At 36.5% G+C, this 22370-nt stretch overlaps 1 protein-coding gene across 4 annotated transcripts in view; it reads right to left on the reverse strand.

The window, feature by feature from the left end:
• Nucleotides 1–1765: 1765 nt before the first annotated feature.
• CHIC1 (cysteine rich hydrophobic domain 1) overlaps nt 1766–22370 on the reverse strand; it is a 75059-nt gene continuing 54454 nt past the window's right edge. For 2 of the 4 annotated variants that reach the window (XM_072816588.1, XM_072816586.1), the window contains one exon: nt 1766–2341. In XM_072816588.1, coding sequence (XP_072672689.1) covers nt 2258–2341 — 84 coding nt within the window. In that variant the 3' untranslated portion in view covers nt 1766–2257. Of the gene's footprint in view, nt 2342–15079; nt 21409–22370 lie in introns of those variants that run through there. The other 2 variants (XM_072816587.1, XM_072816585.1) reach the window with 1 other exon arrangement.

The raw sequence follows: 22370 nt of genomic DNA on the forward strand, positions 1-22370 counted from the left end.
AATGTAAAGACAAATAAAAGAAAATAAATAATACTGCAATGAGAGTCAGGCAAACTTAGCTTCAGTTCCAACTCTGCTGTTAAAAGCAAGTCTTTGTCCACATTAGGACTTTTTCTTATTTGTATTGGAGAAGATGCCCTCAAAGATCTTCTTCCACATCTAACACTGTCAATTCTATAATGTTCCCTGGAAGTTTAAAATTTAAATGCAAATGTGAGTTGTTCAAACATCATGTTCATGAGGCCAAGTCAATAAGTTTAAATCCCCTTACTTTATCATAGATTACTTCCTCAATCCTAGCAAGTAGTCTCACAAATATGTGCTACTGGTTATGGGGAGGCCTGAACAAGAGTATCTGTACTACATTCTCAAAACTAGTGTAAAAAGTACCAAGGTAATATTACCTGAACATGAGGAAGATAAAACTATTATGCTTTAATAGTTTAAAACTATGGTGTTAAAAAAAATAAAATAAAATAAAACTATGGTGTTTTAATCTTAAAACTATTATGTCAGGTGTTGGAATTAGTTAAAAAGATTTAAAAGGAAGAAAGGAAGCAAAGCATCTTTAAGAGTCTATGTTGAAGCAAAAAGCAAATGGAAAGATTAATTAATAATTTTTAGTACTATATGCCACTTAGTTTTAACAAACTTTGAATTATCTCAAGGGGATAAATAAGAGGCTGACTGCTATAGGAGTTCACTGGCCACAGCTTCCCTAAGGGGGAGGATCCTTTCTTTTTCATCTGTGCTCTGGTAACTAGTATGTGTGGAGATGTCCTGGACAACAGCAATACTTTCCTTCACTTGCAGTTTTGAAAGCTCTTTATATCTATGATCTCATTTGATCCTCACAATAGCCCTATGAAGCAAGAATCATTATATTCTCACCATTTCATAAGTATATCATAGATTTTACGTGATCTCAAAGCTAGAAAAACGTAGGGCCAGCATTTGAATCCAAATAATCTGATTCCAAGTTCAGTGCTCTTTCCACAAGACCACTTTTACTCTACTTCAGGTGCTAGGTCTCAGAGCAGTCTCCAAAGGCTGCCTATTCTTTCTTTTTCTACTCACTAGTCCATGATCTCTTTTAATCTTTAGTTTCGTTTTCCATTCTATTGTAGATCAGCAGACTAGAACGTGGAAAAGATGCATTGCATACCTAGAAAAGAGAGATTTTAAAGTAGATTGAGTGTGTTGTAGGCTTAGGTGCTGGCATGTCTTGAGGAACTATTCATTTTTACAAGTTACAATTCATTTTTTTCCCCAAGAAAGAACATCTTAAAACCTCTTTCCAAGCCATGTCCCATTACCAACCTTTTCTATTAAACAACTAGACAATATGAGCATAAATTATCTCTGTCAGCTATTACTGATCTGAGGAAAAACTGGAACATAATATTTGGGTGACAGTAGCCACTGATTTCTTTGGATGCAACATCATATATCCCTCTAGTTGCTCCGTTCTTTATGGTAGGGTCTTTTTTAAATAATAAATTTATTTTTTATTGGTGTTCAATTTGCCAACATACAGAATAACACCCAGTGCTCATCCTGTCAAGTGCCTCCCTCAGTGCCCGCCACCCAGTCACCCCCACCCCCCACCCTCCTCCCCTTCCACCACCCCTAGTTCGTTTCCCAGAGTTAGGAGTCTTCCATGTTCTGTCTCCCTTTCTGATATTTCCTACCCATTTCTTCTCCCTTCCCCTCTATTCCCTTTTACTAATCTTTATATTCCCCAAATGAATGAGACCATATAATGTTTGTCCTTCTCCAATTGATTTATTTCACTCAGCATAATACCCTCCAGTTCCATCCACGTCGAAGCAAATGGTGGGTATTTGTCATTTCTAATGGCTGAGTAATATTCCATTGTATACATAAACCACATCTTCTTTATCCATTCATCTTTTGATGAACACCGAAGCTCCTTCCACAGTTTGGCTATTGTGGACATTGCTGCTATAAACATCGGGGTGCAGGTGTCCCGTTATGGTAGGTCTTGATCTCATTTCTCTTCATTACAACTTCTGGAGTCAGCATAGGTCTGCTCTTAGTGATCAAACCATTTCTCTTAATCTTATGGTATCTTTGAACCAGGTACTCATTCCTCCCAATTGAGACTTAATTCTGACTTGGTGCCCGAAATATATCAAAGTTCATTGTTCTTAGAGGCCAAGCCAACACTAACATGAGTCAGATGAAATCAATAGGTTGGCCAGTGGAGTTCCCATTCTCATTTGTGAGCACAGATTTATTTGTTGATTGTTTCTTTCACTTTGAGCAAACAAAAATTTGAGACAGATGAATAAAAGCCAAGGTTGAGATAAAAGCCAAACTGAAAGAGAAATAAAATTAAGGATTATATAACACAGTAGTATAATTGATTACTCATTAAGCTCTTTATAGAGTAGCAGACTGATATTAGAGATATCATAGAAAATGGGGATGTGAATGCAGAGATAATCCCCATCAAATATGGATGTTAAGAGCATCCAGTTAGTTGAAAGGTTGGTATATTTGAACTTTCTCCTTCTCTAGTCACTTCAAATAATCAGCTGGAGGAAAAGGGGTCCCAGAAAATTTCTTCAACATCCAAAAGTGTAAAATCATTGTTTATAATTCATTACTCTTGCTCTTTGGCCCCTTTAATGTACATTCTATCTAATTTCACTAATCCTTGGGGACTTCAATTTTGAAAGCATTTGGAAGTCTCTTCCTCTGCCTTTCATTCTGATCATTATCTATGTCACTCTGAATATCTGCATTGTTGCCCAGTTTTCATCTGTGAGAACCCTGATCAAACTGTAAGTACAGTTGGTCCTTGAACAACATGGGTTTGAACTGTGCAGGTCTGCTTATATATAGATTTTTAAACTAGTAAAGTACTATAAATATATTTTCCTTATGATTTTCTTAATAACCTTTTCTCTAGTTTATAAGAATATAGTATATAATACATGTAACCTACAAAATATGTGTTGACTGTTTATGTTATTAATAAGGCTTTCAGTCAGCAGTAGGCTATTAGTTAAGGTTTTGGGGAGTCAAATTTATACATGGAGCTTTGACTTCATGGGGGATGGTGGTGGCCGGTTGGAGCTCCTAACCCCTGTGTTAAAGGTCAACTGTATTTCAGGATGTTTTCTCAGAAAACACAATGAAACAGCAGGGTCCATGCACATGATGGGCGTACAAAGAATGCCAAAAGAACTTGAAGAGTGACCTCAAGTAAAAAGAACTGAGAAAGGACCCACTACTTCTACCTTGGCAGAGTTTTCAATGATCAACATTTTTTAAAACATAAGCAGCAGTAGATAATCTTGATGAAAGAATTGGATTAATTTATTCACCTATCAGAAGGCATACATTGTGAAATTGCTCTTCCATAGAAACAAAAGTACTGTGACTTGATATCTTCCCAGTCCTTTCACATGCTACCTTCTTAATCCTAACTATTCTGTTAGATGTAATTATTTCTATTCTACGGAAGAGGCAAAGGCTAAGAGTAAAACTGCATTCTCAAGATTGTCTAGAGAGGAATAGCAGGCAGGAAGCATAAAACAATTTACAGTAAATGTAATATAGATACTGTGCTTCTTTCCCTGAATCATGGCTGCCTTTCAAGAATTGGGAAAGCAGGTAAGAGGTAGCCATTTTAGAAGAGTGAGAAATAATCCTGTAGGGACACAGAATATGGCAAATAATATGTTAGGAAGGGCCTCTTTCATAAGGTGAAATTTTAAAAGCTATCAAGGGAAGCAGTATATCTGATTGCTGAAAGATGGGAGGGTAATTATAGACACAAATTGTTTGCTGTTTTTTTTTTTTTAACTAACTATCAGAGTTCTGTAAATCATAGAATTTGAGTCAGTGGTTTTTAAGGGTTGAAGTATCTAGCACTGACTTTTAAGGACAGATCTGCAGGGTGGAGGATAGTGTCCTCAGGCCCCTCAATGGAGGAGCAAGGATTTTCTGTTCTATTCTTGGATGCTGGGGATGCCAGTTTGACCCTTCCAATTTTTGCCAATACCCCACCCAATTAGCACCTCTAAATAGTGTGTCTATTAATTCTTACCCTTAATTCTCCCTGTCTATCCAGAGGAAGACAGAAATACTGAGTGTCGCATCTCCCATGCCTCTCTTAAAGCAATTTTGGAATATACATCAAGAGCTATAAAGACTTCATATCCTTTTACCTAATAATTTATAGGAATCTTTCTGAAGGAAATTACCAGACTCAGGTAAAGATTTATGTATGAAAATGCTCAAGAAGTCATTATTTATAGTAGCAAAACACTGAAAACAGACTGAATACCAAACTGTGGAAAGTTATGTCATATTCAAACATTGTACTTCTATATAACCATAATTTCATTTCAAAGATCACATACTGATATGGGAAAATATGAAACTGTAAATGCAGCATACAATATGCAATATAATTAAAACTTTTAAAAAATGCATTACACATACATATAAAAATGTTATACTGTAACATTTAAGACATTAAAATGGTTGTAGATGATGGGGTTATGGGAAACTTATTTTCTTCTTCATACTCACCATATTTTATAGTAGAAGCCAATATTTTTATAAGGGAAAATTATCTTAATTACCAAACTTTTCATACATTAGACCATAATACAGGTGCTATTAAAACAAAAACTTAGATCTGTTTGTAGTATCTAAACCTATTTTTCAAAAATGTTTTGAGTATAGTTGACACACAATATATTACATTAGTTTCAGGTGTACAACATACAGATTCTCTTGTATCCCTGAAAAAGGGTATGCTATGCTTACCACAGTGTATGTACCATCTGTTACCATACAACAGTATTACAATATTATTTACTATATCCTCTATGTAATGCCTTTTATTCAGGTGACTTGTTCATTCCATAACTGGAAGCCTGTATCTCCCACTCTCCTTCACCCATTTTGCACACTCCTCTAATCCCCTTTGCTCTGGCAACCCTAAGTTTGTTCTCTGTATTTATAGATCTGATTGTTTTTATTTATTTGCTTTTTTAGATTTGATTTATGAGTGAAATAATATTAGCCTATTTATTGGGTCCTTTTTTACAGAAGGGAAAAATAGACTAATTAAAAAAATTTTTGCATATTTTTAATTGGAGTTCGAATTGCCAACATATAGTATAACACCCAGTGCCCATCCCATCAAGTGCCCCCCTCAGTGCTCATCACCCAGTCACCCCATCCCCCCACCCACCTCCCTTTCCACTACCCCTTGATTGTTTCTCAGAGTTAGGTGTCCCTCATGTTCTGTCACCTTCACTGATATTTCCTACTCATTTTCTCTCCTTTCCCCTTCATTCCCTTTCACTATTTTTTATATTCCCCAAATGAATGAGACCATATAATGTTTGGCCTTCTCCGATTGACTTACTTCACTCAGCATAATACCCTCCAGCTCCATCCACGTTGAAGCAAATGGTGGGTATTTGTCATTTCTAATGGCTGAGTAATATTCCATTGTATACATAGACCACATCTTCCTGATCCATTCATCATTCTATGGACACCGAGGCCCCTTCCACAGTTTGGCTATTGTGGACATTGCTGCTATAAACATTGGGGTGCAGATGTCTCAGCGATTCACTGCATCTGTATCTTTGGAGTAAATCCCCAGCAGTGCAACTGCTGGGTCATAGGGCAGATCTATTTTTGACTCTTTAAGGAACCTCCACACAGTTTTCCAGAGTGGCTGTACCAGTTCACATTCCCACCAACAGTGGAAGAGGGTTCCCCTTTTTCCACATCCTCTCCAACATTTGTTGTTTCCTGCCTTGTTAATTTTCCCCATTCTCACTGGTGTGAGGTGGTATCTCATTGTGGTTTGGATTTGTATTTCTCTGATGACAAGTGATGCAGAGCATTTCCTCATGGGCTTGTTGGCCGTGTGTATGTCTTCTTTGATGAAACTTTTGTTCATGTGTTTTGCCCATTTCATAATTGGATTTTTTGTTTCTTGGGTGCTGAGTTTGATAAGTTCTTTATAGATCATGGATACTAGCCCTTTATCTGATATGTCATTTGCAAATATATTCTCCCATTCTGTAGGTGGTCTTTTAGTTTTGTTGACTGTGTCTTTTGCTGTGCAGAAGCTTTTTATCTTGATGAAGTCCCAATAATTCATTTTTGCTTTTGTTTCCCTTGCCTTCATAGATGTACCTTTCAAGAAGTTGCTGTGGCCAAGTTCAAAATGGGTGTTGCCTGTGTTCTCCTCCAGGATTTTGATGGATTGTGTCATATTTAGATATTTCATCCATTTTGAGTTTATCTTTGTGTATGGTGTAAGAGAATGGTCTAGTTTCATTCTTCTGCATGTGGCTGTCCAATTTTCCCAGCACCATTTATTGAAGAGACTTTCTTTTTTCCAGTGGATAGTCTTTCCTGCTCTGTCAAATATTAATTGACCATGGAGCTGAGGGCCCATTTCTGAGTTCACTATTCTGTTCCATTACTCTAGTTGTCTGTTTTTGTGCCAGTACCATGCTATCTTAATAATCAGAGCTTTGTAGTACAAGTTGAAATCTGGCATTGTGATGCCCTTGGCTATGGTTTTCTTTTTAAATATTCCCCTGGCTATCCAGGGTCTTTTCCACTTCCACACAAATCTTAAGATGATTTGTTCCAAAAAAAAAAGATGATTTTTTCCAACTCTCTGAAGAAAGTCCATGGTAGTTTGATAGGGACTGCATTAAATGTGTACATTGCCCTGGGTAACATTGACATTTTCACAATATTAATTCTTCCAATCCATGAGCATGGAATATTTTTCCATCACTTTGTGTCTTCCTCCATTTCTTTCAGAACTGTTCTGTAGTTTTTAGGGTATAGATCCTCTACCTCTTTGGTTAGGTTTATTCCTAGGTATCTTATGCTTTTGGGTGCCATTGTAAATGGATTGACTCCTTCATTTCTCTTTCTTCAGTCTCATTGTTAGTGTATAGAAATGCCACTGTTTTCTGGGCATTGATTTTGTATCCTGCCACATTGCTGAATTGCTGTATGAGTTCTAGCAATCTTGGGGTGGAGTCTTTTGGGTTTTCTACGTATAGTATCATGTCATTTGCAAAGAGGGAGAGCTTGACTTCTTCTTTGCCAATTTGAATGCCTTTTATTTGTTTTGGTTGACTGACTCCTATACTATGTTGAATAGCAGTGGTGAGAGTGGACATCCCTGTCGTGTTCCTAATCTTAGGGGAAAGGCTTCCAGTGTTTCCCCATTGAGGATGATATTGCCTGTGGGCTTTTTGTAGATGGCTTTTAAGATGTTGAGGAATGTTCACTCTATCCCTACACTCTGAAGAGTTTTGATCAGGAATGGATGCTGTATTTTGTCAAATGCTTCCTCTGCATCTATTGAGAGGATCATATGGTTTTTGGTTTTTCTCTGTTGATATGATCTATCATGTTGATTGCTTTATGTGTGTTGAACCAGCCTTGCATCCCAGGGATAATTCCCACTTGGTCATGGTGAATAATCTTAATGTATTGTTGGATCCTATGGACTAGTATCTTGTTGAGAATTTTTTCATCCATGTTCCATCAGGGATATTGGTCTATAATTCTCCTTTCTGGTGGGGTCTTTGTCTGGTTTTGGAATTAAGGTGATCGTGGCCTCATAGAAAAAGTTTGGAAGTATTCCATTTCTTTCTATCTTTCCAAACAGCTTTAGTAGAATAGGTATGGTTTCTTCTTTAAATGTTTGTTAGAATTTCCCTGGGAAGCCATCTGGCCCTGGACTTTTGTGTCTTGGGAGGTTTTTTGTTTTTTTGTGTTTTTTTTTTTTAAAGAGATTCTTTTTTTTTTTAAAAGAGATTCTTTTTTTTAAATTTTTATCTATTTATGATAGTCACAGAGAGAGAGAGAGAGGCAGAGACACAGGCAGAGGGAGAAGCAGGCAGAGGGAGAAGCAGGCTCCATGCACCAGGAGCCCGATGTGGGATTCGATCCTGGGTCTCCAGGATCGTGCCCTGGGCCAAAGGCAGGCGCCAAACCACTGCGCCACCCAGGGATCCCCCTTGGGAGGTTTTTGATGACTGCTTCAATTTCCTTGCTGGTTATTGGCCTGTTTAGGTTTTCTGTTTCTTCCTGTTCCAGGTTTGGTAGTTTGTGGTTTTCCAGAAATGCGTCCATTTCTACCAGATTGCCTAATTTATTGGCGTATAGCTGCTCATAATATTTTTTTTTAATTTTTATTTATTTATGATAGTGACACACACACAGAGAGAGAGGCAGAGACACAGGCAGAGAGAGAAGCAGGCTCTATGCACCGGGAGCCCGACGTGGGATTCGATCCCGTGTCTCCAGGATCGCGCCCTGGGTCAAAGGCAGGTGCCAAACCACTGCGCCACCCAGGGATCCCCATAATATGTTTTTAAAATCGCTTGTTTTTCCTTGGTGTTGGTAGTGATCTCTCCTTTCTCATTCATGATTTTATTGATTTGAGTCTTTTCTGTCTTGTTTTTAATAAGGTTGGCCAGTGGTTTATCTATCTTTTTAATTCTTTCAAAGAACCAACTCCTGGTTTTGTTTATCTGTTCTACAGTTCTTCTGTTCTCTATTTCATTGAGTTTTGTTTGAATCATTATTAACTCTCTTCTTCTGCTGAGTGTATATCTTATTCGCTGTTCTTTGTCCAGTTCCTTTAGGTGCATGGTTAGCTTGGGTATTTGAGTTTTTCCAGTTTTTTGAGGGATGGTTGTATTGCGATGTATTTCCCCCTCAGGACTTCTTTGTCTGTATACCAGATTTTGAACGGTTGTATTCTTCATTCTCATTAGTTTCCATGAATCTTTTTAATTTTTTCCTGATTTCCTGGTTGACCCTCTCATCTTTAAGCAAGATGGTCCTTAACCTCCACGTGTTTGAAATCCTTTCAAATTTCTTCTTGTGATTGAGTTCAAGTTTCAAAGCATTATGGTCTGAAAATATGTGGGGGACAATCCCAATCTATTGGTATCAGTTAATACTTGATTTGTGACCCAGTATGTGGTCTATTCTGGGGAAAGTTCCATGTGCACTTGAGAAGAATGTGTATTCAGTGTATTCAGTTACATGGATGTAAAGTTCTGTAAATATCTCTGAAATCCATCTCGTCCAGTGTATCATTTAAAGCTCTTGTTTCTTTGGAGATGTTGTGCTTAGATATCTGTAGATTGTAGAAAGTGCTACATTGAAGTCACCAAGAATAAGTGTGTTATTATCTAAGTATGCCTTAACTTTGGTTATAATTGATTGATATACTTGGCAGCTCCCACATTTGGGGCAGAAATATTCATGATTGTTATGTCCTCTTGTTGGATCGATCCTTTAAATATGATAGTGTCCCTCTTCATCTCTTACTACAGTCTTTGGGATAAAGTTTAATTTATCTGATGAAAGGATGGCTACCCCTGCTTTCTTTTGAGGACCATTTGAATGGTAAATGGTTCTCCAACCTTTTATTTTCAGGCTGTAGGTGTCCTTATCTCTAAAATGAGTCTCTTGTAGACAGCAAATAGATGGGTCTTGCTTTTTTTATCCAGTCTAAAACCCTGCCCCTTTTGATGGGGTCATTAAGTCCATTCACGTTCAGAATTACTATTTAAAGATATGAATTTAGTTTCAACACGATACCTATTCAGTCCCTGTTTTTGTGTATTGTTTGTGGGGCTTCCTCTTTCTTTTACATAGTCCCCCTTAATATTTCTTGCAGAGATGGTGTGGTGGTCACATATTCTTTCAGTTTCTGCCTATCTTGGAAGCTCTTTATCTCTCCTTCTATTCTGAATGAGAGCCTTTTGGGATAAAGTATTCTTGGCTGCATGTTCTTCTCATTTAGGACCCTGAATATATCCTGCTAGCCCTTTCTGGACTGCCAGGTCTCTGTGGAGAGGTCTGCTGTTATCCTAATGCTTCTCCCCATAAAAGTTAGAGATTTCTTGTCTCTTGCTGCTTTAAGGATCTTCTCTTTATATTTGGAATTTGCAAGTTTCCGTATTAAATGTCGAGGTGTTGAGTGGTTTTTATTGATTTTAGGGGGATCTGTCTATCTCCTGGATCTGAATGCCTGTTTCCCTTCCCAAGTTAAGGAAGTTCTCACCTACGATTTGTTCAAATATATATTCTGGACCTCTGTCCCTCTCGGCGCCCTCGGGAACCCCAATTAAATGTAGATTTTTCCTTCTGAGGCTGTCATTTATTTCCCTTTACCTATCTTCATGATGTTTTAATTGTTTTTCTCTTTTTCCCTCAGTTTTCCTCCTTGCCATCAACTTGTCTTCTGTGTCACTCACTTGTTCTTCTACCTCATTAACCCTCGGTATTAGGGCCTCCAGTTTGGATTCCATCTCATTTAATTAATTTTTAATTTGGCTTGATTAGATCTAAATTCTGCAGTCATGAAGTCTCTTGAATCCTTTATGCTTTTTTGTAGAGCCACCAGTAGCTTTATAATTGTGCTTCTGAATTGGCTTCCTGACATTGAATTGTAATCCAGATTTTGTAACTCTCTGGGAGAGAGGACTGTTTCTGATTCTTTCTTTTGAGGTGAGTTTTTCTTTCTAGTCCTTTTGCTCAGTGCAGAGTGGCCAAAAACAAGTTGTGCTGGAAATAGGAGAAAAAGAAAGAAAAAAAAAAAAAGAAAAAAGAAAGAAAAAAAAACGGGGGGGGGGGTGGGGAACAAACAGAAAACAAAAAACAAAGGGTAGTATCTTCTGATAATATATACTGTAAATCCCTCGACTTCCCCTGGAACTTTCCAGTGCTGCTTGGTCAATAACTTGCTCTTCCCCTGTCCTTCCAGCTGGTCTTCTGGGGGAGGGGCCTGCTGTGCTGATTCTCAGGTGTGTGAACCTGGGGTAGCTGCCCAGCCCCCTACCAGGTGCACGGCTCAGCGGGAGCTGTTTATCCTGTGAGGCCCCTGCTCAGTCTCAGGTACAAGGTGACACCAGGAGGAACAACAGCAGTGGATGTGGCCAGCTCTCCAGCCCTGGAGTCAGCTCCTGCAGTAACCACCACAGGTCCAGTCCACTGGGGCCTGGATACTCCAGGGCGGTGGGGCACATATCTGCACAGCTTGGGCTGCCTGGCGGCAGGAGCATCCTTGCTGTCCTGGGACCTCCCTGCCTCTGCCTGCCCCGGGAGGAGATCTGGGCTGGATCTTGGGCTTGTCCCCCAGCGCCCTGGGCTCCAGGGCCTGCACTGCTGGAATCGTGCTCCTGGCCACGCAGCATCCTCTTCGCAGAGCCTCTGCCTGAGCCGCCTCCGAGCTGCTCCTGGGCTCAGCGGGGCGGGCGCTGCAGCCCTTTAAGGAGCTTGGCCGCGGTGTGTGGCGCACTCTCCCCTGGGGCGCAGTTCCTCTGTTAGTGCCCCTCGGAACCTGAGGGCATCCCTGCCCCTCCTGGGATCCTGCTCGAACCCCCTGTGAGCACCTTTCCCTCGGGGAAGTTTGGTAAAGCTCCTGCTTCTCCGGGACTGGGCTTTCCTGTCCTGGGGGCACTCTCCGCGGGTCCTTAGCCCGCCTACTCGTGTGGGCTCCTCTCCCTTGGATGCTTTTTTATTTCTTATTTTTTTTCCGTCTTCCTACCTTGATAGAAGCGCAAACTCTTGTCACTGTAGCATTCCAGCTATTTTCTCTTTAAGTCTCAGGCTGAATTCGTAGGTCTTCAGGATGATTTGAAGGTTATCTAGGTACGTTGGTGGGGACAGGTGACTTGGGGTCCCTAATCTTTTGCCATCGCCAGCAACTCCCTGCATGTTCTTCTCATTTAGGACCCTGGATATATCCTGCCAGACCTTTCTGGCCTGCTAGGTCTCTGTGGAGAGGTCTGCTGTGAATGTAATAGTTCTCCACATATAAATTTGGGATCTCTTGTCTCTTGCTGCTTTAAGGATTTTCTCTTTATCTTTGGAATTTGCAAGTTTTGCTATTAAATGTCGAGGTGTTGAACGTTTTTTTTTAAATGATTTATTTATTTATTCATGAGAGACCCAGATTGAGAGGAGAGGCAGAGACATAGGCAGAGGGAGAAGCAGGCTCCTTGCAGGGGGCCCGATGAGGGACTCGATCCCGGATCCGGGGATCACGACCTGAGCCAAAGGCAGGCGCCCAACCGCGGAGCCACCCAGGCGTCCCTGAATGGTTTTTTATTTTAGGGGGGGGGGACCTCTCTATCTCCTCGATCTGAATGCCTGTTTCCCTCCCCAAATTAGGGAAGTTCTCAGGTATGATTTGTTCAAATATGCTTTCTGGTCCTCTGTCCCTCTTGGTGCCTTCTGGAACCCCAATTAAACGTGAATTTTTCCTTCTGAGGCTGTCATTTATTTCCTCATGGTCTTTTATTCGTTTTTTTTTTTTCTCAGCTTCCTTCCTTGCCATCAACTTGTCTTGTATCACTCACTCTTCTGCCTCATTAACACTTGTTGTTAGGACCTCCAGTTTGTATTGCCTCTCACTTAATGATTTTTAATTTCGGCATGATTAGATCTAAATTGTGCAGTCATGAAATCTCTTGAATACTTCATTCTTTTTTCCTTAGCCACCAGTAGCTTTAGAATTGTGCTTCTGAATTGGCTTTCTGACATCGACTTGTAATCTACATTCTTTAACTCTGTGGTAGCAAGTACTGTTTCTGATTCTTTTATTTTTTTTTTTGTGGTGAGTTCTTCCTTTTAGTCATTTTGCTCAGCGCAGAGTGGCTAAAAATGAGTTGTTTTGTTAGAAGCGAAAACTCATCTCTCTGTAGTGTTCCAGTTGTTTTGTCTTTAAATCTCAGGTCGTAAACTGTGGAAAGAGCCTCGGTGTCCATTGAAAGATGAATGGATAAAGAAGCTGTGGTATATGTATACAATGGAATATTAGCCAGTAGAAACGACAAATACCCATTTGCTTTGACGTGGATGGAACTGGAGGGTATTATGCTGAGTGAAATGTCAATCAGAGAAGGACAAACACTAAAAAAATAAATCTCAGGTTGAATTCATTGGTTTTCAGGATGATTTGAAGTTTACCTAGGTAAGTTGATGAGGACAGGTGACTTGGGGACCCTATTCCTCCGCTGTAAACAGCCTATTTTGAAATAAGTCTAAATTTTCTTTTAGATTAATATCTTGGTACAACCTATTGTGATAAAAGAGAAATAATTAGCAGTCCAATATAAATAACAAAAGATAGGATAGATTTTATGATTCATACCTAGAATTCTTATCATGGAACTGTCACCTTGGGCAATATTACTCTGGGGAGATAACAAGGTAGCTGCTGCTTTGGGTGTTTGGCCAAACTTTTGTTGCAAAGCTATAAAGTAAAGATTAGTTCTAAAATAATGTGTTTGTCTTCCCTGCTTGTGGCTGTGTTTCACTAGGTGGTCTTTGATGTCACTATTCTATTTGGAAGCTTGACTAGCTTCATAAACACTATCCATTTATCATACACAGACTTTCAGAGGCATACAATTTGAAATACACCAATGTTATAGAATCATCTCATGGAAACTTAAAATGTCAGAATTAATTGAGGCTCTAGAAAGTGTCTAACTCAGGAATTAGGAAATCAGTAGGTCATTTGTTAAGAAAACAGTTCCCTCCACCACAAAAAGAAAACAAACACCTAAAACCCCAAACACTCTCTCCATCACCACCACCCACTCACCAAATTCTTAAAAAGAATATATGTAGCTACCATGGTTCATATTTTTTCCTTAATTTTGAGACATGGATTCAAGAAATATTTTGCTTTTTACCTATATCATAAGAAAACAACATAACATGAGTTTCAGGGAGACAAGAGTAAATAGTAACGACTGTGGCACAACAATAAATGCTCCCTCCAAAAAGGGCAGGCTGCCATTCAGCTCTAGCTAATTGTTCACATGTGAAATTTCTCAAAAGAAGTGAGAAATCTGGATTTTTATGTGAAGTCTCTTAAGTGCTGGCAACTATCTCAAAATGTGTGAAAAAAAAGTCTGTAGGTCAAAGACATGTCTGTTGGAGGACTGGCTGTATCTTAGTTTGCAACTCTGATATAACTCAGCCTCCTTCCTGGGGATGATGGATAAAATCAAGCTGAGTGTTCTGATTTTTGCTAGAAGTCACTCAGGTAACAGAACAAGGATCATAATTCAGATTTATGGTAATTAGAACTGGAGAATTCTAGTATCCCCCAAAGAATTTCCTACACTGAGGTAGGTAAGTATCCCATTCTGTGTTAAATATTATTTAATCACAGATATAAAGGCAGCTGGTATCAGCCCTCAATAATAGAAAATGTAATGTAAAAGTATTTCCCACATAGCACATCCTACTCCACACCCAAGAAGTTATCAATAAAAAGTATAGATTTTTACATATCCATATGGTAAAGTTTCAAAAAATAATTTTATTTATTTTTAAGATTTTGAGAGAGAGCAGAGTGAGAGCTAGAGAGCATGATCTGAGACAAGGGTCAGAAGGAGAGGGAGAAGAGGGCTCCCTGCTGAGTGAGGAACCCCATGTGAAGCTGAATTCCAGGACCTTGAGATAATTATAATTATCAAAGATGATGGGAAGAATTGAATTTTTGTTATATTACATTTTCCTGCTTTGCTGAATTTGCAAAAGTTTGACATAAGTTTAAAAAAATCTAATATTGCATGCTAATCAGCTTGAGTAGCAATTCAGGTAGATGTTAACATTTGAATTTATAACTGTTGACAAAAGAGTCAAAACTTTTACCTAGTAGCTTCATATTTTGACATTTCTTTCACTAAAAAGTTATGCTTAAGTAAGGTGGAATGCCATATGACTTGACTTTTAATTTTATAGTTCACAGGTGGGCATGCAAAGTAGTTTAGAAACAAATTCCTACTTAGGCAAATACCAAACACTGGGCACAACAAAGGCCTCCAAAGCGAATATATAGTATGAATTACTTACAGGTTTAGATGTAACATTAGCAAGTGCAGGAAGATATGCAATATGCAAAATACAATTTTTAAAAGGAAGCCTTAAGTAACCAACTTAGAATGATGAAAACATAGAAGAGAAGGAAGAAAGGGAGATGTACCAAAGGACACACAATTCATTAACATAGATTTGCACTTTATTGTAATTTTGCATCCTGAGATAATAAAATTTTACATCTGACAAGTGAACAAAAGAAGCAGCAGTGAAAGTTTCAGAGAGGCAAGTGTCCTTCATTTTGGCACAGCTGTAAATAGGTTGAGTTCTTTCAGGGGAGTGACTCTCAAACTAGGGAGAAAAATAAATTCATTCCACAAGCTATGTAACAATACAAGATGCATGAATATTCTTGGTTTGAATGGACATATCCATCTTTATTCTTTTCTGGTAAAGCTGTCCCAGTAGGAATCCTCTGCCAAAAAGTAGAAATCCTAGGCTTTTCAAACGGATGTTTTGATCAATGCCCATTTTCCAGCTACCAGCATTTCCTGTTTTTGTAGCTGAGATTCATATTTGTATGTGGTTAGTCCAAGGAGGGAACACTAGCTTGTTGATTATATAATTTCAAACATCTGTAATTTGTTCAAAGTTCAGGCATTAAAATAATTCTACACTATATACTTACTAGAAAAATGGAAAATTAAGAAAATTAAGCCAAGTAAATAGCAACAAGATAAGCAGGACAAAAAGGGACATTTGAGAAATTATTGCTTATAATGAGTTTATACACAGAACTACTTTGAGACTCAGAAATTGATATTTAGTCCAATGCTTGAACATATAACAGTTTCCACATTTGCAATCCTATGTGTGTATGTATAATTTACAAATACACACTCAATCAACTCAATTATCCTGGAACAGAAGAGAACAGAAGGCAGATTCTAATCTGAAGTTATATAGCCCAGTCTAGCCAAAACACACACACACACACACACACACACACACACACACCACAATTCAGCATTTCATTATTTAGGGACTGGTTTAAGTAACTTGTGGAGAGGGTCAAATAATCTTAGTTCCAAAAAAAATAATCTTAGTTCCTTTACAAAAGTGGCCTCCGACATTTTCACCATAAGGATCCCTTTATTGTTCCTTCCCCATGTTTTGAAGAGTTTTATTTACTAAACTTTATGTAATAGCAGGCTTTTTCATTCTTTTATTAATCAAAAGCAGAACTGTCATTCACAACTTCTGATCAGTGTGTGATAACCAGTATTATGTTAGGCAGGATTTAAAAAATCTAAGCAAAATGCATGGAAATTCAATGTTTTAGTTGGCTTATGCAGTAGAAATATTATGGGTAAATGTATGATTTCTAGTATACTTTTTGAAGTATTAAAAAAGGTTCAAGGATGCCCTCACTGCTATCTTTATCTGTCCCAAGTTGGGAACCACTGATTTACATCCACCTGCTTTTCCTTCCTAAGTCAAGTATTAACATAACACAATTACTCATGTTAACATATAGGGGATTAATAACAAAATTTACTACTGATAAAACAGATTAACTGCAACACTCATTCTGTAGGGTTTGACTGAGAAAGAAAACATAAAGACTTAAAGGAATCTATTTAGAAATGACAAAATTATGATATCCAGTATATATCTTTCAGTCAACTTCAAAAGCACATTAATATGTGAAAAAATCCTCAATTCCCCTGTGAGGTAGGTCCAGATTATTGTCCCCACTTCCACAATGAGGACATGAGGTACAGAGGAATTAAGCAGCAGAGCTAAGAATTAAACCAGAAGTGACTTGGGTTTGAATTCCATACTACTTCTCTTTCCGTCTAATAGCAATTTGTTCCAACAGATCCTTTTGAGGATATGGAACTTAGTAAGACACTGAAGCAGATATTGGATATTAAATTTTTCACATCAATTTCAAAGTGGATCCTCCCATATCTCCATTGTTGTCACAGTTATAATTCTTGCCTGGATACCAAAAACATAGATTCCACATATGCACAGCCCACAGACCTAAATCTTTAGTTCTTAGGGAAATTAAATTTATTTTTATTACCACAGAAGGGCTGAGGTCTAGCAGGTATCAGGTTCTTTGAGTCTGTGTGACATGAACACACATCAGCTAGGAGCCAGTTGGCAAATCAAACATTTACTGTGTGCAAGGCACTGTGAGAATTTCCACCAAGGGTAGAAGATCTGAGAAAAATCACTCTGGGATTCTGTAGAGAAAAATTTCCTAAGGATTCCTAGAATCAAAGCATGTTAGGTTATCTCTAATTTTCTGTCCAGCTCTAGGTTCAACCCCATGCTTTTACAGATAAATAGACGGATATGTAATTTAAGTGACTTGCCCAAAGCCCATGATATTAGATCATTTCCTCACTTAGTAAGAACCTGACAAAGTCCACAGAAAATGAATATATTCTCAGGTTGCCATCATCAAAATGAAAAGCTGGCTCAGAATCAAAAAAGAGAAATTTGGGGCAAGATATGGATATACATATCTTTTCTTTTTTTTAGTCCTCATGTTACTTAGACAAGTATTATTAATAAAATCTATTCCTTTTCTGTGAAAATTTTCCAATAATTTACCATTTAAAGGAATTCCAACAATTTGACAATTGGTGCAAAATGCAAAATGAATTTTTTAATGCAGAATTTTAATAGGCATAAGAGGACTTAACTTCAATGAATTTGGGGATGTTATAATCAAATTAGCAAAACATATTTCCATATGTGAAACTGCTCAAACGAGTATATATAATTTTTATATCCTTCTAGGTCAACATAGTTAATTCTGATGAAATACTGTTTGGGGTTTTATGTTCAAGTACTGAGGTTTGATTTTAAGTGGTGGTTTATTTGTAAACAAAATTAAAATGCTAATAATTTTTAAAAGCTCTAATACATCTGGAAAAACCCTAGTTGTTCTAAGCCTTACAAATGCTGTTATGGAACATTTGTAAGGATGTGTATGGAACTTCATTCAAATTATGAAAAAAAATAAGAATAAATTTCATTAAAAATGGTAGGGTGCTAAATATTAACACAGATTAATTGATCACATATTAGTGTTTATAGATAATAATATAAATAGTATGTACATTAAATACTTAAGTGGATTTTGGTAGGGCTTCAAAGACCACTGTTCTTCTAGAACCATATTAAATTACATATTTGCTAGCATTAGAATTATACCAGTTTTATAAGTGATTGATAGTCCAGTTCTGTAATATTTTATTACTAACATATATGATTAGGGGAAAACAAAGAAATAGGCTTTAAGTAATAGAAGAAATATAATATGCTAATGAAATATTGGTATATTTGAAAAAGATGGTTTTAAATTTCATGATCTGTCAATTTATCCATTCTGTTTCCTTCAAAATAAAACGTTATCTTTGTTGAAAAAAGACAAGGCACTTCTCCGTCTAATTCTAACATCTGACTACAATGGTCTCTTTCTTAAATTAATATAGTGGGTAGGAGGGAACAAAAAGTAGTTGGAAAAGGTTAGGCCTTAATTTCTTTTTATACATAATTTAGGTGTTTAAAGGGGCATTGAGGATGGAGATGTGTAACGGAATGTTAAAGAAGGAACAGTTTTAACTTGTAATTTCAAAGCTTTGTGAGATCTATATACTTTGGCAAATAGATGTTATTTTCTCTGGAACCTACCACAGCAGGTTTCATAAAAGAATATCATGTAACAAAGAAATTCAACTTTCTTTAACTTAAAAACAGCTTTCATAAGAATATTCTACTAACTTGATGGAAATATCCAAGTATGTTTTATCCTGAGGATAAAAGAAAAAAAAGGCCAATGGGGGAAGAATTAATGATCACATAGTGTACTTCGTCATTTCACCATTCATTGCTGCCAATTTCATTGAAAACATCCCCCTCCAAAGCAGTCCAAAATATTCAACTGCTAATTAGCCCCCTACATAGGAAAATAGTTTGAAAAAACAATCATATAAGAAAGAAAAAAGAAAATTGGGTATTTTCTGAGTAGTTCAAGAAAATAAGATGAGCCAACCAGCATAATGAGCAATAAAACAATAAATTTAAAAACAATTAGAGTAGGTTTAAAAATTAAGTTTACAAACACTGGCAAATTATTTTTATGACAAATATTACTGTAACTTGAGTTATATTCTGTCACCTTCAGATGCACTCTATTTCTGTCTCAATATTTGTTTCATGGAAACAATTCACCACTTCTTGCTGTTCTTTGAGCAAACCAAGTGTGATTTATACATGGCAGAAAAAGTTACTATGACCAAATTCTAAATGTACAGAAGAAAATGAGATTTTAAGGACTGACACTCAAAATTATTCTACCATTGCTAATTAGAGATTTCATACTGTTCTGGAAAACAATTTTGGTATTAGTCACAGTTTGAAGCATAAACCTGATGATATTAGCTGGAGCATAAACCACAGATACAATTGTTCCCTGACCTTAGCTATAAAACAAGACATTTGGTATGCATTTTCAGAGGTTTCCACCTTGTCTATAAAAATACATATTTAATTTTGCAGCAGACAGACAAATGATATTTGCAGGCACACATATTACAAGTTAGAAATTCTGGGTGGCTTGGTAGCACAGGGGTAATGGCGCTCTACAGTGGGAGGTGGAAAAGTGTGCAAACAATTAGAGTCATATCAAATAGTGTCTTTTTTTCCCTCTTCTTTTACTGGTCCAGGACTATGGATTTCAAATTAGGCATGAATTTTAAAAGTGACTTTAAAAGACTTGAACTTGTATGAAAAAATGACTGTTCTCTTCACTGGGATAAATGTTTACCTAAAAATTTTTACTGAATGTACTAAGTAAGAGTTAAGATGACAAATAGGATATTACTGAATCTCAGATACTTTTAACTTATTTTTAGCAACAGGAATTACAAATAATGCCTATATACAGGCATACATTTGTAGTTGAATTAACAGAATATAAAGCTTTAATTATGTTAAAAAATCAAACTAAGTGTGGTGTTCTTGTTCATCTTACTTGTGAAGAGAAAAAGAAAAATAGGTACATATCAATAAAAAGGCTACATGTGTGGTGAATTTATAAACTAAAATACTTTTGTCTAAGTACCTATCTTTCCTCATTAATAATATTCAAATGTTTAAAAAAAAGATGTTCAAAAAATAATATTTTTATCAATTATGAATCAGCCACGAAGTATTCTTTAGATACAGCTTCTCAATTAGCCTTCTCTTTCCCAAAACAAAATATCAGAACTCCATAAAGGGATTAGCAGTGGCTTTGAGTGAGGATCTAGACACCTCCCAGGACATCTGAAATCTTGAAAACACTCCTTTAAGATCATAATTGTGTATATTTTCAAATGAGGGAAAGGATACATAATGGGAAATAAATAAGGACAGTGAGGCTATGAAATGTGTCAGATGTCAAATGAATTTTTTGGGGGGTGGGAGTGGAGGAAAAAATGGGAATTACTGGATTAAATGGAAAAACTAAGGTTCTTGGTTTCAGGTGCAATGCAGAATATATCAGACAATGATTTTAATTTTAATTCACTCGTTACAAAGGGTAATCCTGCCCTACACCTGAAATTTTTAACAAACTCATTATGGCTCTGCCATAAAACAGCATGTTAACAGTCTATACATTCAAGAGGATGCTTGCAAACTTCATTCATATTAAAACCTATGCAGATTTGTTGGCAATACAGTAAGAGTAATATTACATTCTGTAAACCATGGCATATCACATTTTATGTTATGCAAAGAGACAGTATTTATAAGTTTTTTAAGAGTTTAATATTTTATCCACTAACATAAGTGATAATTTAGCAAAGTGCAGGACAAAACCAGTGCTATTAATTGCATGTCCTTTAAAAGCAAGTAAGAGTAAAACCATTTCTAAAAGCTACCAAAAGCTAATTTACTTATGTCCAGTAAGGGATTACAGAGCATTAAGTAGCCTAGAAAACTGATGCATATTTAGAAACAGTGAGTATGAAAATTATAAGGCAGCATGCTCAGAACAAATTTTTGTTTTTGTTTTTTTAAACACCAGCACTGATGTTTTATCTTTAGTGGCAACTATATATATACATATACGTCTCTGTGTGTGTATTTATTTAAAAACTGAGAGTGCAAAACACAAGCTTCATTTAACAAAAACAAAAAGATGTGCAAATTTTCTTCTTAAACCAACACAAATAAAAGAGTAAAGGAGAATATTCTAAGGAAGAAGAAGAAGAAGAAGAAGAAGAAGAAGAAGAAGAAGAAGAAATAATAATAATAATAATAATAATAATAATAATAATAATAATAAAGAATAAGTTGAACACAGTAAAGGAGACCATCTTCATTCCAAAATCATCTACAAGGCACTAAGGGTAGGAAATGACAAGTAACACAGAAGTGACTGAATCAAATTCCTCAGTCAGGCCGGAATATGGGATATTTTGGTAAGAATTCTATTAGTATTACCTGTAAAATAAAAACAAATAAGAATATATTGACAAAATAATTTTCATTTACTAGAACATATATAACCCAAGAAGTCTATAATCATTTTTCATAGGATTATACTTTGGTCCTCTGTATAAAGCAAGTGAAATATATAAAATGGTTATAGAAACAATTTACAAGTTATCATTAGATTAGCAATTAAACTGGCAAATATAACTATTTATTGTAGCTAAGTTTCTATGACCTAATTTACAATAGTTATTTGTTTAGGTGCAGAAAAGTAAACCCTCTTACATTATCATCTCCTTCTACACCTCCTCTCCCCCCTCCCCTTTTTTTTCTAACAAAGTAGAAAGGATTAAAACTGTTTTATACAGATTTGAAAAAATACCTTTATGTATATTACATCTATATATTTTTCAATTAAAGCAGTGATAATGGTTATTACTACCTTTTACAAGTTGTTTGCAAAAAATAATGAAGTATCCAAATGGATTGATTAAAACATTTTAATTAAAGAAAGGCTAGAAATATAATAAGAACCTAAGGTATTTATAAACATAAATTTATACATTAAATTTATATTTAATATTTTATTTATAAATTTAATGTATAAACTTATAATACATTATATAAGGTATTTATCTATAGTGGATTTTTGATTTGTGGTCATTTGCACATTTTTTCCCTAGCTATTCAAAGTGGAGAAAAATAACATGATAATCCTTATTTATGATATGGAAATGGGATGTTTATACAGTAAATATATACTATATGCCAACAACTTGAAGCTTAGATAAATTTCATATTATTTTGAATGTTTTTTTATTTTTTTAAAGATTTTATTTATTTATTCATGAGAGACAGAGAGAGAGAAGAGGCAGAGTCACAGGCAGAGGGAGAAGCAGGCTCCATACAGGAAACCTGATGACGGACTCATTTCTGGGACTCTGGGATCAGGCCCTGAGCCAAAGGCAGAC

The sequence above is a fragment of the Canis lupus genome, chromosome X (genome assembly GCF_048164855.1).
Source record: "Canis lupus baileyi chromosome X, mCanLup2.hap1, whole genome shotgun sequence".
Lineage (NCBI taxonomy): Eukaryota > Metazoa > Chordata > Mammalia > Carnivora > Canidae > Canis > Canis lupus.